The following is a 15,860-nucleotide window of genomic DNA, read 5'->3' on the forward strand; positions in this document are numbered from 1 at the left end:
ATGTATGATCAGGATTAGGCATCTTACCTGGGACAGAGGAGACATGTGGGGGAGCAGTAACCTCTGCCAATGATTTTAGGTCTGGGCTGGACCTTTTAAGGACTCCCAAAAACTTGGTATTATATACCACAAAATAATTAAAAATAAATCATGTCTGTTTGAAGTTACAATGAGGTGTGAGGTCTCCTGTATAATCTTGAGGGTAAGGCATATATTAGGTTAATAAGGAACAACTTTTTAGGTTACAGTTTAGCTACACAAACAAAAAGTGACCAGTTGACCCAATGCGTGCCGACGAGAACGTGCATGAGGAACACAACACTTCATCAGGCATCTTTTAGGGAGTCCTGGGCCTTTCCTGGCTGGGGACAGGTGTAAGGGCACTGCAGAATTTTTCTACAAACAAACACTCAGTAGTTCAATCAATAATTTAAAACAGAGAAAACGTTTAGCTGCATTTTCTGTCGCACTCTGGAGCCATGACTATATGGAGCTAGAACAGTGACAGTAACCTGTGGTATTGAAAATAAAATTTGGCACTGAAACAACAAATATCGGCATTGAAAACTGTTGAACTGAAGTAAAAAACACAAACATCAAAAAGTAATAATCTCATAATCCTATGATATTATTTCATTTTGACGTTTGTTTGCATCATGATGGGTTTTTCAATGTCAGTGTAAATTTTTTCTTGATGCCCATGTCTTTTAAATGACAGTTTTTTTTTTAACGCTGTCAAGATTTTTACAATGTCATTGTTTTCAGTTTCAACTTTCTGTCACTGTTTTGGCGTAGGGAGGAGGGGCCTGAGGGGAAGGACAAAGAGGGCGTGGCTTATGGGAATTTACATAGGCTACTGGCGAGAGACCACACCTCCAAAGGAATCCTGCCATTTTTTCACACAGAAGCAGGCTGGTTAAGTGTTAACTTTTAATGTAGTTAGTCAGTGAATGCGTCCGGCCTTTTAGTGAGTGTGTGATTTGCCTAGAAACCTACTATGTGAAAAAATGGCCGATATGAACAGACTTACTTGAGATTTGGAGGTTCCAGGTGAACATGTGGAAGACATTGCAGATATGCGGTTTTAACAATTCTGGGAGGATTCGTCTGGAGGTGTGGTCTCTCGCCAGTAGCCTCTGTAAGTTACCCGTAAGCCACGGCCCCTTTATCCCTCCCCTCAGGCCCCTCCTCCCTATGCCAAAACAGTGACAGATGGTTGAAACTGAAAACAGTGACATTGTAAAAATGTTGACAGCGTAAAAAAAAAAAAAAACTGTCACTGAAAAGACACGGACATCAAGAAAAAATTAACATTGACATTGAAAAACCCATCATGATGCAAACAAAGTTCAAAATGAAATAATATCATAGGATTATGACATTATTACTTTTTGATGTTTGTGTTTTATACGTCAGTTCAACAGTTTTCAATGCCAATATTTGTTGTTTCAATGCCAAATTTTATTTTCAATACCACAGGTTACTGTCACTGTTCTAGCTCCATATGACTACAGCCAAGATTCAGCCAAGGTATACAACAACTGTGTTAGATACGTTATAGGAGCTCACAATTATATGTACCGTTACAGTATATAATAATGCATTAAAGCCTGATTGTGTAATTCATACAATGCTGAATGATGGAAGCCGTTTTTCATTTTAGACACACATAGACACACACTGTGTCTAAATATAATGTGAATAGTTTATACAGACATGCAGACATGTGAAGCTGGCACTAGTGCTCCCAGCATCCCAGCCAGCATTTAGGCTAAATGCAATTGCTCTGTTTGCTTTTCTTTTGGGAATCCTCTAGGGGTCAAACAACAGGGCCCTGTCAATTACACTACAGTTGCTCTGGACCTATATGCAAAACCAATGCTCATTTGCAGCCTCTCTCATTCCCCCTTCAGTGCTTGCCCAGTTTCCCACAAGTCAGGCATTTGAATGACCACCTCAAGGGGACAAGGAGAATTAGCCTCAGTTTTTACAGTCTGATAGCACTACGAGAGGTTCATAATTGCTTGTTTAGCACCAGCAGCCACTAATGGGACTCTATGAAGCTATTACATAAGCCTATGTTCACATTTTCCAAAAGCAAGTTATACACATTCCAAATCACTGTTTACCGAGGGTCCGTTTCAGGAAGGAGGTTTAACAAACTGAGTCTGATCCTGATCTCTGAGTTGATTTATCCTGAGATGGACAACTCTGAGTTTTTGGTTCCACAACAGCTGATTTGAGTTGGTTCAATCAACCCAGAGTAGGTTCACTCAGAGTTAAGTGCGTGCACCACCACAATAAAAAGGGAGCATGAATGGAGCCATGATAATCATGGTAACAACCACAAACAAACTAGTCTGCGGAAATACTCATGGGCACGTACAGCATGTTTAACATGTAATATTACATGAGTAAAAAAAAACACCACCACCTAGCAGCCGCTGTAAATAGCGAGAATTGTTGTGGGAGAAAATTGCTGCTGGAGTCAATGCATGAGCTCTAATATAGTGTAATAATGTCATATTTAATCACAGGTAACCTATAATATTACTGGTGAAAACTGGAATAGTAGTAGGCTACACCTATCATTTCATTTAGATGCAATCCTGTGGGCAAAAAAGTAAACTACCATTAATCCCATTCTGAGGTTGCAGCACCATCATTAACAGAATTATGATTTACAATCATTTGTTTATTTTTAATGTCTCTTACTGGGTCGTGTCCAAGGAACTTTACACAAACTTTAAAACATGTTTTAGAGCGAGTCACACTCTTCTCACGGCTCTGCAATCAGTGGCTTTACTAATACTACTACTCAATGTCATCGCCCGACGTATGTTTAGCTCTCTGTAAAGTAATACAGCTTCTTCATCAACAGGATCATCGGCAACAGGAAATGCCATGTTTTGAGATAATAAACGTTTTATAGTCTGCTTAACACAGTTCATAAACCAACACTATTTTTTATTCATGCAGATAACAAACTGCTAAAATGCGCCTGATACAGACTGAATAAATGAATGAGTGAAAGAGTGCTGTGTCAGAGGGAGGAGACAGAGAGAAACTCAAGGTTTATTGAAGGTTAAGTTACCTCTCTTTCTGAAACAAGAAAACACAGAGTTTTGCTCATCTCAAGGTTATCAAACTCCCGTTTTCACTAAACCTGCTTTCTGAAATGGGTACAAGGGGTCTCCAACAAGTAGCTTGCAAGCTATCGTAGCTTTCCAATAGGTTGACAAACTGAGATACAAAATTACCATGGTATTAAAAGTGAAAAGGTACCTAACATTGTGGGCCATAAATGTGTGAAGTGGTTATTTTTTTCTTGGACCCTGATGGGAATAATTTCAGTGTTTGTGGGCTATAGAAGTTCAAAATGGTCATGAACCTCAATGTGAAATTATGATTTTTCATAATATTTGGGTATTGCAATGTCAGCAAACAGAAGCTTCATTCAGCTTATGTGTGTAAATAAATGTAAGCAACGGGATGCAAGTAGCTCATGGCCACTTTTGTTATTTTAGAGTAGCCCTCAGATGAAAACGGTAGTAGACCTCTGCTGTATGCTGATTAATTCTGTAATACAGTTTTTGTTATCACCTTTTAGTTAGTCTCATGCTGCCAGACCTTCTTACACAGGCTTTGGAGGAGGGTCTGGCTAGTCCACACAATACTTCAGGATGGAAGAAAAACGTGCTCTGGTTTATTTGCATTTCTTTAAACCAATCACAATTGTCTCGGGTGGCACAAGTCGCTGGACGTAGGTACGGTGCCTCCGCAAAATAGCCTCGGGAAGGTACTTTTTTTGGTGGAAAATGTGCACGTAGGGGGGCAAGCTTTGGACTTAAAATGGCTGTTGAGTGTGTGATGAAAATCTTCCTTGAAAAATGCAGAGGTGAGGTACATCTGGCCAAAAATGAGGGACATGTGACAGAACGTACGGCGGTCAAACCAGATATATTTAATTATTTTTTATTTTAGGCAATAAATTGGAATTTGTGCCAATCTGTCCCCCTTAACACCACATTACCATTTGACTATGAGACGGAGCTACTGTAAATAATTAAAGGCAGAACCACCATTACAATATATTCCTTTTATGTCTCTCGCTCTCTGTTTTCTACTGTAGCTTTACGTCACACAACAATGATGGGGTTGAGATCAGAAGATGATGATGAAGACTTCAAAGATAATGAGTCCAAAGATTTCAGATCATTTGCCAATTTATTCAAACAGTGAACAAACGTTCATGACACAGTGAGCCGCCTCTGTACACACACTGATGTCTGTACACAAATGACCAATGAACATCAGAATAACTGCGTTTCTTATAGTTGTCTTGTCCTATTCCGGTCAGTTGATCTATTTCTGTGAGACAGGGTTACCTGTGAAACGACTCCTTATTTGTGAGACACTTCTACTAGTTTGACACATTCCGATCTATTCCTGCAACCTAGTGTCCACTTCATGCTGACTCTGCTCTGAAAGCTCCCTGTAAATTGTTAAATACATTTGAACGCTTTTATGCATAAATACCAGCCTATCAATCCTCCCTTTTTATCATAGTTGAGATACAGTCTAACATTCAATTTACTGCTATAGGACCTACTCTAAATATAGGACATGCATAGTAAATAATGTATATACAAAAACATTTTGTAAATAAACACTAACAATGCTAATCATGGCAAAGGTGAAAACGTGGTTGGCTGTTTCTTTACCTGGGAAAATTCCTCTGAGATCCCCGTCAAACTGCTGACAGCCAAATCTTGTGGAGCGATCACATTATTCTGTCATGATAGCATGGTTCTAAACTTATCCTTCATTGTTTCTTTCATGATCTTAACCCCATTGAATTTAACATGCACATTATATTCTGATTATTTGAACACTTTCATGCATAAATACCAACCTATCAAACAGCTCCCCCACGCTTCCATTTCCCTTGGTCTCTGTCACCCACTAAAGGGTCTCCAAACCCAGAAACTGCAGACAGACTGCTTGTTGGTAGTGACAGGGACTTCAAGCTACATGCCTCTGTGCTGATGATGTTTTAATGTCATCCTCTTGCTGTTCTCCCCTCTTTACTCAAGTTGTGTGTGTGTGTATGTATGTATGTGTGTGTGTGTTTGGGGGAAATTTACCCCTGTGAGAATCGATTACTGCTTTTTGACAGTCGCTGTGCAGTATAACCTCTCATTAGGTCCGACATATGCTGCGCCTGGCATTGCTGCCGATGCAAGCTGTTTTCTCAATGACGTCCCCCAGTGCTCCCGTGGAGTCAGGAAAGAGCGAGATCTCATAACATTGCCTTAACGTGAAGTTCTGGGGGAAAAGTGTAGTCAATTATGTTAGTCTTGAAATGGTACAAATTTGGAGCTTTACTTAGGCAAACTGAAGTAAGTATCAGTGTTGAATATTTGAATGTAAAGTCCATTAAATCTAAGAAAGCTTCCATCTGAGAATTAGTTTAGGAAAAATGTATGAAAAAGGCCCTGTGAGGGGGACAAGGGGCAGCTAAAGCATGTTGTACCATTGCAGAAAATTTCTACAAATCAGCTCATGTATAATAAATCTAGGTACAAACATTTATTCCGAACATTTGACACTATTTTATCCCTAGTTCAGCTTGTCTGTCTCAAAATATTCCTAACAAGTCATGGCTGTTTTTCTTGAGCATTGACTACATCCAGTCAGAATGATTGCAAATTGACTAAGGGAGATATTTGCTCTGTGGGGACATAGTGTTTATTTTTATTTTTTTCCTGAGATGGGCACAGAATCAATTTGGAGGTACATCAAAGCAGTGAGGCAGATAAAAGAAATTCTACCTCTGAATTGGAAATCCGTTATGAACAGTGTCCACGTTTGGATTGCTCTGAGACTGGGGACTACGTCTTTGACCACAATGCAAATCCCACATTAATACAGAGAGAGGGAACTTGGATGAACATCATAGAAAATATGGAATATTATATATAAAACAATGTCTTGTTTATACAGCTTGGGATAAGTTCAAGAGAAGTTCAGTCACAGATGAGACTTTGATTTGCGAGTTAAGGTTGGAGGGAAATAAATGAATACACAAATAAACTTAGTGAAAGTAAAGTTTTCAGTCCATGAATACTGAATGACATGCATCTTGGGATAGGGGATATTTTTACTTTCTCAGCTCAGGCAGGGTTTGCTGCTGCTCTCATGTCTGTCTGAATTCCAGCTGAGCAAGCACACAGAATAAATGCTCACTACCAGAAAATGTGCATTGCCATTATTAAACAATTTGTCAAGATTAGAACAGAGATATTGTGTTAAGTTTAAAAAAAAAAAAAAAGTTTTCTGTTTAAGTGATTCCTCACAAATTCAGAGCCTCTATGTTGAGTTACCAGTCACCATTGGTACTTATCGCATTCTGTGTCATCGCCTGTATTGATAAAGCCTTCACAAACATGTTAAAGTTAAATCACCTCGTGCCGGAGACTTTTATTTTATTTGAGCTATTTTGTGAAACTCCACATTCTTGTTGGCAAGGCAAAGTCCAGTAAATATTTGAATACAAGCAAACAGAAAACCAAGTTATGGATGGACAAGTATCTTTGCCTCCCATGTTTCCCATTTGTATTCAGCAGTGTTTGTATTTGGGAAACTAGTCATGTAAACTCACCATGCACATAGATAAAATACTGATGTGGGGGAAATGGAATGCCTCAGAAGTTTTGAATTTGAATGTAGTGCTCTGTGGTGGCTGATAGCTGTGGTTGAATATGAACAGGCTCTGCCATTGTGGGCTGGGAGAAATTGGCTCTGTATTTCTGGATTGGTAGCTGATGTCTACTTATCACATTGTTTTTTTCTGGTGACACTGTCATGTTCTTCTTTATGGCTTTGAAAAATAACAGGCTTTATTGGGCTCAGGGACCAATGGATCACAGAGAATATGTGGGTCTCTTTATCATATTGAGGCCTTTGGGCATGTAAATTAGTGTAGTTTGGCTGTAGGTAGGCTATTATTTCCAATTTGAAGGGCAGATCAGAGTCTGTAAACAATTGCACCTACTTGGCACGTACTACAGGCTCCCAAAAGGCTTGACTGTCTTCCTCTGAAATTGTGTAAAAATAGTGAGGTCACACCCCCCCACATAATCCTAAAGACTATCCTCATACATACAACCTCACACTCTTCAGTCAGGTATGCTGGATTTTAGGCTCCTTCCTTTAGGAGATCTGCCATATGGAGATTGACGCACAACCATGGGATGAAAGAAAGGGTTTTGTTAATCTTTCTAAATCAGGAAACAATCCAACAAGTTGTTTGATTTATAATAACTTCCCTTTGGTTTCACTTCACTCAGTCCGAATTAATAGATAATCAGATTTGTCGCTTTCATTATAGTCCATTCATGCAAGTAGTTTTTTCTGCTGTGGTAGCAGTCGCTAGCAGCAGCTTTTTCACAATGATCGAAGAATTATGATTGAAATAATGAAATATATATTATAAGATTTGTTACTAAATTATGTGGCCATTTTGGAGCCAAATTCAGTTAATTCAGGATACCAGTCATCTGGAATACATGAATATCATGATATAGGTATGTGGTACGGTGGTAGCAGTTCTTCTTTTGTTCTTTTAAATTTTGGTGATTAGTGCTATCTTTGTGTTGTTTTCAGCCCTTCGTTCTCAGTGTCCCTGGACCAAGGGCCCAATACTATGTGCATATGATGTTTTTAATTTGACTATTTCCGGACTGCACCATCTGTTGACTACATTTTACAAAATACTTTAGAGCAAGGCATAATATGATTAATAACAAAATATTTTTTTTCCAATTTATTTTAAGATGTTTTATACACTTTAACACATAACTGGTTTGGTTAGGGTAAAACAAACCCTGGTGCTATTAGCCTGTTTAGTGCTGTTTGTTGTGGGCTGGTGTAACAGCTGTCAATCCAACTTTTAACAGAACACAATCTTGACAGTGTGTTAACAGAGCTAAATATCAGTGTTATATTGTACAATGATACCATTTTAAGATTTTAAAAGCTGCTATGACCCGCAGATGCCATTCTACAGTTTAGATCACTTACATTGCCATTAGATAAAATCCAAGCTGTAATCTGAACAAATCAGAGATGTAGGATTGATAGCGTCTTGTTAGGTTACGTCATAACAATGTCTTTCTTCACTCCATGTGTTGTGTGGTTCTGTAGGTCCTGTACTTCCATACGTCTCTGCGGTTGCCCAGTGTGGTGTTAGTTCTGGAACTGGTGTCGTCGTCACCAAGGCCAGGCAGCTCCCAGCAGGCCCTGGGGCGAGGCTTCACTGTCCTGGAGCTCTTTACCAACAGGCCAGAGGCTCAGGCTGCTGATGGGGACAGAAGGTGATTAGCCCAATGTTGATGGCACTAGCCAGGTATTAATTAGGTTTCTAATGATGAGATAGTTGAAGGACAGGTTTGACTGTGGTGTGGGGTTGCTGCTTTAATGTCATCCCCTTGGCTGCTAGATTGTTTTATATACCTGTTAAACCCTTGCAATAATATTTAGCAAAGCCATAGTAATTGCATTTTTGTCTGCATTCTTTTCGTCTGCTGCAGGATTTAGAGGGAGGTCGGACAGCTATTCTGATTAAGAGACCCCAGTTGCTGACATAGTTGTAGAATTAAACATTAGACACATGCTTTTGTAAAATTGGCAACTATTGCAGCTTCATTCATGCATTCATTCATTCATTCCTTCGTCATTTAGGTTGGTTTCAATTTGTTTTCTAGGCTGAATCTACACAACGGATCACCAAGAAGCCTCCTCCATCCCCACCTAAAGGACATGGTTGATTGTAAGGACCATTTTATATACTTATACTATGTTTTGTAAGTTTTTATCAGGCCTGTTAACTTTAGGTATTTATCCGTGGAGTAATAAAGCTGAGAGGGATACATTACATGTGAGCAGTATTCATTTTTATACCACGTCATCTTTAGCTACACCCAATGACACAACACTGTCGACAATAAAGGGTGCAGTGCCACCCCTCAGTTCTATTGTTTGCCATGTTATAACAAGCTGAGCTGTTCCACTATGTAATATCGAACCAATGATTCAGAAGTCTTAAGGGATTAAAGACGGACAGCCACATATTTGAAGCAAACAAAACCTTGCCCCTTGTGTTTTGCATGAAATAAAAGTATTCCCAGTTAGCCAGGGCCAATGTGTTATTGACCATCATATTTTCTTATCGGGCCAGTTTGGGTGGTTTTGGTAGATTACGTTTTAGCTAAAGTGTTCTTTTTTCTTTTGCAAATTGTGTCAAAATCTCTCTGAGTGATTTTAAACACCCTAGCACTCTGCATGATAACTAACAATTACATATAGGTACTAGTAAATTAAGTTATTGAATGAATAAATATATCGGTGGACCTCCCTGCTGATGGTTGATAGTTTGGTTATTCTTCTTGCTTTGTGAGTTGCTTTGGGGGAATTCAGAACTATTATAGAATTATCTTTGAAGATTAGACTTCTGTTAGTTTAGAATTTGAGAGTTTTTTTTGAATTGTTGAGTTTGCTACTGAAGCTCAGTACTGGTCTAGATATGTCTTTGCTTGGAATAAAAACCAAGGCTATGAATTACAAAACCTTGTAGTGCCTCACAGTATGAATAACACTGTGCCCAGTGAGAGCCAGAGTTCCTGTCTTGGCTATCATGTCCCATGAATATTAGAAAACCTTCTCTCAAACAGACTCTTATACTTGCTGAATAATTAACCACATGCCTGTTGTTTAATGGAACAAAACATTTTTTAAGGGACATATTGCTGTTGCTCATATGGCCGTTTTTTTTCACTCACTTTCAGTCTCATCTACTGTGACAGCATGGCACACAGTCCTTCTATCTGATGCTTCCTGTGAAGCATTTTGAGTGTGAATTCTCAAGTATCCATAACTGCTCTGTGCTTAAGTCAAATAAGTATATTTCCTTATGGTGGTCATTAATGTCTGATTGTGTGAAATAATTATAATGAGAAAACATGCCCTGGAGGCTGACATTGATTTCATCCTTCATTTATTACAAATTCAACTTTATTCAGTTTCCCCAACTTTTTTTTGGAAAAATACTGTTGCTCAGGATAGGAATAATATCTTCATTAACTCTCAATGTGATGCAAATGAAGTTGGGGTTAAAAGTTGAATTGTAAAAAGTAATTTAATTGAAACTATAAACGGCTGTATTTCTACCATATTCCACGGATAGCAATCATCACCCACCATTGTCATGCTTCCTTATAGCCCTAAAACAAGCTGATGGCAAAGATATAGTCCAAAAACCCGACTGTGTGGCTGGGCCGGCTTGCTCCGGTTTTCTTCTCATGTCTACATCCGGACACACAGCTTGGTTATTTTCAGTTCATTTAGGTTAACAAATTGATGAAGACAGAAACTAAACCAAAATATGCCTGGGATGAGGGTTATAATTCCCAATTCATCACTCAACAACACATTTCTCTTTGCATTCAACTGCAGCATTCCACTCACACACAGGTAATCTTTACTCTCCCTTTCTCTTCTTGGGTGTCTGCCCTCAGACTGGCTCATGTTATGCAAGAGCTCAAATGTTGGCAACCAATCACAAATACCAAATGGCATCCTATGAACACACCAAGACTGAAAATATCGTGGTGTGAAACACAATTGTGCGTTTGAGTCGGAATGATGTTCCAGGTAATGAAAAGAACACATAATGCGAACCAAAAAGATCCCTCTGCGATGGGATCCCCGCTGAGTCCACTGTTTTCAGGCTGTTTTTTTATGCAGCGTAAAATGTTGGTGTAAACATGATCTGAAGGACCCACAGTCTGTCTGAGAAAGCCTCATTCATACAGTACAGCTTGAGGCCAGGCAGAGCACTCTTCAGTAAGGCTCTGTTTTGTGATTTTGTAGTGTGACAAACAGTAGATCTGGATTTTTCGGAATTTCACGACCAAGGCCAAAACAACTTTGACACATTTTGTTGCTTTTGTATTGTGAAAAACCTGTTGAGAGAAGTTTATATTGATTGCCAGGCTGTTGACTAACATGAGCTTGTGTTTGTCCCCTTGTGCCTTAGTGCTTTAAAAGTGCTTCCTATTACATATTTAGCACTGTGTATATTGTGTCAATACTGTATGAACTTTCCTGGTCTGGTAGTATAAGAATAGCAAACAAACCTCGGCCATGTCATTTACACAATGGAGCTTATTTTCCGTTCCAAGGCCAGTAATTGTACTGTCCTCTGGAATACACGAGTAGGTCAGCATTCTGTCTGCTGGTCTTTGTCTTCACACTCCACTGAGAATTGTTTGCTGCATGGCAACCTCGCCGCAAAAGATACATGCGATATGTTATTTTTTTGAAATTGTGTCACTAGGTTCCCTTTCACAGTGGGAATAAAGACAGATGAATGGAAAGAGAGAGTATACCGTATAGCGTTGTGGTAACTCAGATTCTAAGAAAGCAATCAGGAATCAATCAATGTTAAATCAAATATTGCCATCACAAAGTTTCTTGACGACTTTGACCTAAAATGGGCATTAGATAAAAAAAGTCAGGGGTATACTTAAGTTGTGATTCATTCTGCGGTGACCATAAATGTTTGTACAAAATCTAAACAGGTATAATAATTTAGCTCTGAAATGTTATGTCAGCCTATCAACCTGTCAACCGGTTTGACAGTGCTCTTAGTTTTTATATAGCCAATGACAAAGGAGGGCAAAAGGGACAAAGGTCCTTCTTTCACGACCAAATTAATAAGTGCACACAGTTGTTTGCTAAAACATTTGTGGGGGACAAGATGATACCACCAGATGAAGGGGGGGGGGGGGGGGCCCTTCATCTGGCGTGGGCTAATGAATGGATAGAACTGGAAAGAGAAACATAAATACAGGACGAAGAGAAAGAAGTAAGGAGGAAAGTAGAAAGGGTTTGTCGAGTAGACATTTTAATAGCTGTTTAATGTTATGATTGTCATGTTTTAAATGTAAGTCACTATATTACATAATTACATGGATAGATTAGATTTAAAAAAAAAAAGTTTCTGAAACTTACAAACTTTTCAGTTTGTAAGTTTGCTCCTTACGTTAAACACAGCTTTAACCAATGAAATAGAAATTGGACCAAAAGAAACCCAAATGCTAAAATATAAATTAGAGTCAAGACAGTCAGTAATTGAAACAGAAAAAGGAGCAGTGAAACTAGAGGAGAAAGAAATCCAGTGGTAGTGACAGAGAAGTTAAAGCTTCTTATTTTCCAGAGCCGGAGTCAGGGTCAAGAGGCAGGAAATGGGAAAAGGAGAGAAGATAGAGGAAAGGAAGTTGCCTTGGGGCTTTTGAAAGTCTTAGAGGAAGGGAGGCAAAAAGGAAGGAGGAAACAAGCACGAAGGCAGGCAGTAAGCTCATTGGCTTGATCTAAGCTTCTTCTCTCAACCAACTAAGTGGAATGGAAGGAGTACAGCAAAGAAAAAAAGGAATTAGAAGGAAGGAACGCTGCTCTGGGGCCCTCTTAGTGTGATGAGAGGACAAACAGATGGTACATTGTGTTCACATTAGCACATCTTAATTTGAAGCAACACCACGGATGCATCAATTTACTGTGTGTATGTCTTCGTGTGGGGGACAGAAAGGTAGTGCCGTGACAAATTTTCTTACTGATTTAACAAAAAGCATCTCTGAGGCTAAGATAAAGAGGGTTGCTGGTGCCTTTTTAGAAAGGGTTTGCCCTGCATATCTGACTCAAAGTCAACCCACGTAAGTGTTTGTTTTCTCCACCTACGCCCAGCTTTATTGCTATATGGGTGAAATTCAAACTTTCAACAAACCCTGAGGAAGTTAAACAACGTCTTAGCCCTGTTGTGGCTCCTCCACCTGGAATATGTTCCACTTTAGGCTCATATTGAGCAGGGGAGAACTCTGTTTTACAATATTTTAACAGATATTGACAAAATGGCATATTGCGATATTAATTATATATTAAGATATCAATATGAATGTCATTATTTTTTAAACATGTGTAATTACTAAAGTTACTGGAAAACGCATCGTAACAATATTCATAGATTCATAACAATATAGTGCACCGTGAGACTTATATATGTAGTATAAATATTCAATCTATCCAACTCCAAACTCTGCCTGCACCGTCTTTCATAAAGTCGCGGGATAGCTACATGGGAGAAATAGATGTGGGATGAGATTTGGTACCCTTTGTCTAATTCATTCAGAAAATTCTGGAAGCCTTTTTTTTATTTACTGTGTGGATGGCCATTATATCATTGGCCAAATAATACGTGATAGCGTTGGTAATTTTGAAATGTCTCTTTAAGGATCTTGTCATAAAAAAAGCTTGCTAGCGAGGCTTGTTTGGCTAGCTCTGGCGCATTAACTGCAACAGGTTTTTGTTGGGGTAGTATCATGCAGTCATGATTTGTTCCGTTTTGTTGTCTCTTTGTTGTAGTTTCTTCTTTTACACTGTCACTCTGTTGAAATATGTACGTCACGTCGTAGGCTTCATGGGGTTTATCACGTAGTGGTCCCGTGCGCCAACATGCACTAACATGTGAAAGTGACGGGCCAATGAAACATGATCATTATAGCGTTTCAAGCGGGCTCTAAATCAATACAACGAAGCCAAATGCATCGCTCCACAAAATATTGCATACTTATTGTGACACTTGATGATATATGATGTTGTGCAATGTGACATTGCAATAACAATATTAAGTCAATATATCATGCACCCCTAATTGATATAGAACAGTATTGATTCAAACTATACCCAGTTCTTCAAACCTTTTTTGCTGAATTATTTCCCAAAGAACCTTCCAACAACATTTCCACCAGCTAGCAGACACCGACTCACTGATATAGTCCAAGATCTGTGTGCTACTGTGTACGTATCTTAAGCAGCAAATTTAAGGAATCCTTACAACGCCTGTGTAAAACCTTCTCTCAAAAATCCCTCCATTTGTTTTCATCTTTATTACTTTCTTCTTCCACACTCAACCATCTCCCAGAACCACTGCCTCTGTTTGTGTGATGTTGAGCCATTTCTTTTCTTTTCCCCCCCCTTTACTTGGTTTCACATCTTTTGCCAAGTTGCTGCTCAACTGACTCAGAGGTAACACACCACCGCTGTAAGGAAAATTTGGGGTAGTTTTCTAATCTTAGCATAACATCTGACTGAAACCCAAGCTTGATGTATAATGAATAACACAAAATAAATGATGAATAAAAGTTGCTGACACCTGGGCACCATCTGGGTCAAGAAAGTTCTATGCTTGATTTCACCCCTCCTTTTTTTCTCCCTTCAAACCCACCCTACGTTTTTCTGTTTCATCGTGAGAAACACCTTTTCAACGATAGCTGCTGTCACCAGTGAAAATGTTTGTAGAACAGAGTTAAAGCTGTGCTGCAACGGCAGAGATATCGCAAAACCATTTTTCCATTTTTTTTTAAAAATCTTTAGACATAAGCACTTTTTTGTAGTCAGTTAACTGTTAGAGAGAGTTAAAGGGTTTTGCTGGGATGAATCATGGACAGGGAGGGGAGGACAACACAGCGATATACAGTTCTCCATCATCTTCTTTCATTCTCAATCCCCTTTTATTGACTTTAAAGATAAAGGCACTGGTTCGGCCCTGGAAATTGATGAAAAGCTGTCTAAAGCAGAATTGGACATTCAACCCATCTTTCCTGTTAACTCATCAGTCCTACTATTCAGTCGATCCCAACGTTTGCTGCTTTAATTTTCTTGGTAAAAATATTACAAACGTTTACTTCTGTGGTTCTGAAGAATGCATACTAACATAGTAGCATCACTATGTTAGGGGTCATGGATTTACCAGTTTGTTTCAAAGTGCAACTTCATGTATTAAATCATTTAAAAAAAATAGAATTTTCTTGTGAAGCTACCATTGGGCAACATCTGAACAAATTGCATTCTTCCTGGAAGTCTAGACTTTTTTTCTTCAGTATACTCCAGGTGTTAAACTTGTTTTTCTTGTAGGCCAAGTTTGTCAGGCAGTTAGAAAAAAGCACTGATGTTTAAAAGCTGATACTTTGAGTTTATTGAGAAAACTGCTCTTGTGTAATATCTCCAAACTGTGGGTTGTCGGGTAGTTTTTAGTAGAACTGTGATGCTGTAGCTGCATATTTTGATGGTTATACTTTGGTACTTTGGTTTTCTGCTGTACATAAAAGGCCATATATACTTACATGGACAGTAATGGGCAAACAACCATAATTTGAGCTTTGTTGGCTGGTCATTTGTAACAATCCAGGGTCTTTTATCCAACAATGTTCTTTAAAGTAAAACTCTTAGCTGGTGAAATGAGGATAAAGGGACAATAAACACATCTTTATTAAATTTTTTTTCCTCCAGATTGTTTAATTTGACAGTGCATTTACTTATTCATTGAACATCATTAACTCTTAATATTTGGTCTGTCCATCATTTTATGTTGATCACAGCTTGAACCTGAACCCGGGTGTCAAAGTGTTTGCTGATTTTCAAAAAATCCCAATATTCAAGCACTCTTTGGGAAGATCCAATAGTTTCTTGTGTCTTACAGTGTGTCTCATCTTTTCTAGTTTCACATTTTCCCTAAAATGTTTGGGGGTTTATGTTTGGTGACTGTGGAGGGAAAGCTTTACAGTCAGATATCCCTGCTTTTCCTTGGACTTCAAACATACCTGGCATTGCATTGATGTACTTTTAGGGTGATTATCCTGCTGGAAATGAATATTTTTTCCACACAACTTAAAGCCAGATAGATGGCAAGCCTTCTGTATAAACTCTCTTTGGTTTCCATTAAAATGTTAGAAGCTTAGAAACAG

At 38.7% G+C, this 15,860-nt stretch overlaps 1 protein-coding gene across 4 annotated transcripts in view; it reads left to right on the plus strand.

Annotated features, from left to right (window-relative positions):
- Window positions 1–15,860, plus strand: part of nphp4 (nephronophthisis 4) — a 143,056-nt gene that overhangs the window by 15,136 nt on the left and 112,060 nt on the right. For all 4 annotated transcript variants that reach the window (XM_034875512.1, XM_034875515.1, XM_034875513.1 and 1 more), the window contains 2 exons: window positions 8,209–8,378; window positions 8,769–8,833. In XM_034875512.1, the coding sequence (XP_034731403.1) occupies window positions 8,209–8,378; window positions 8,769–8,833 (235 nt within the window). The remainder of the gene's footprint in view (window positions 1–8,208; window positions 8,379–8,768; window positions 8,834–15,860) is intronic.

The sequence above is a fragment of the Etheostoma cragini genome, chromosome 7 (genome assembly GCF_013103735.1).
Source record: "Etheostoma cragini isolate CJK2018 chromosome 7, CSU_Ecrag_1.0, whole genome shotgun sequence".
Classification (NCBI taxonomy): domain Eukaryota; kingdom Metazoa; phylum Chordata; class Actinopteri; order Perciformes; family Percidae; genus Etheostoma; species Etheostoma cragini.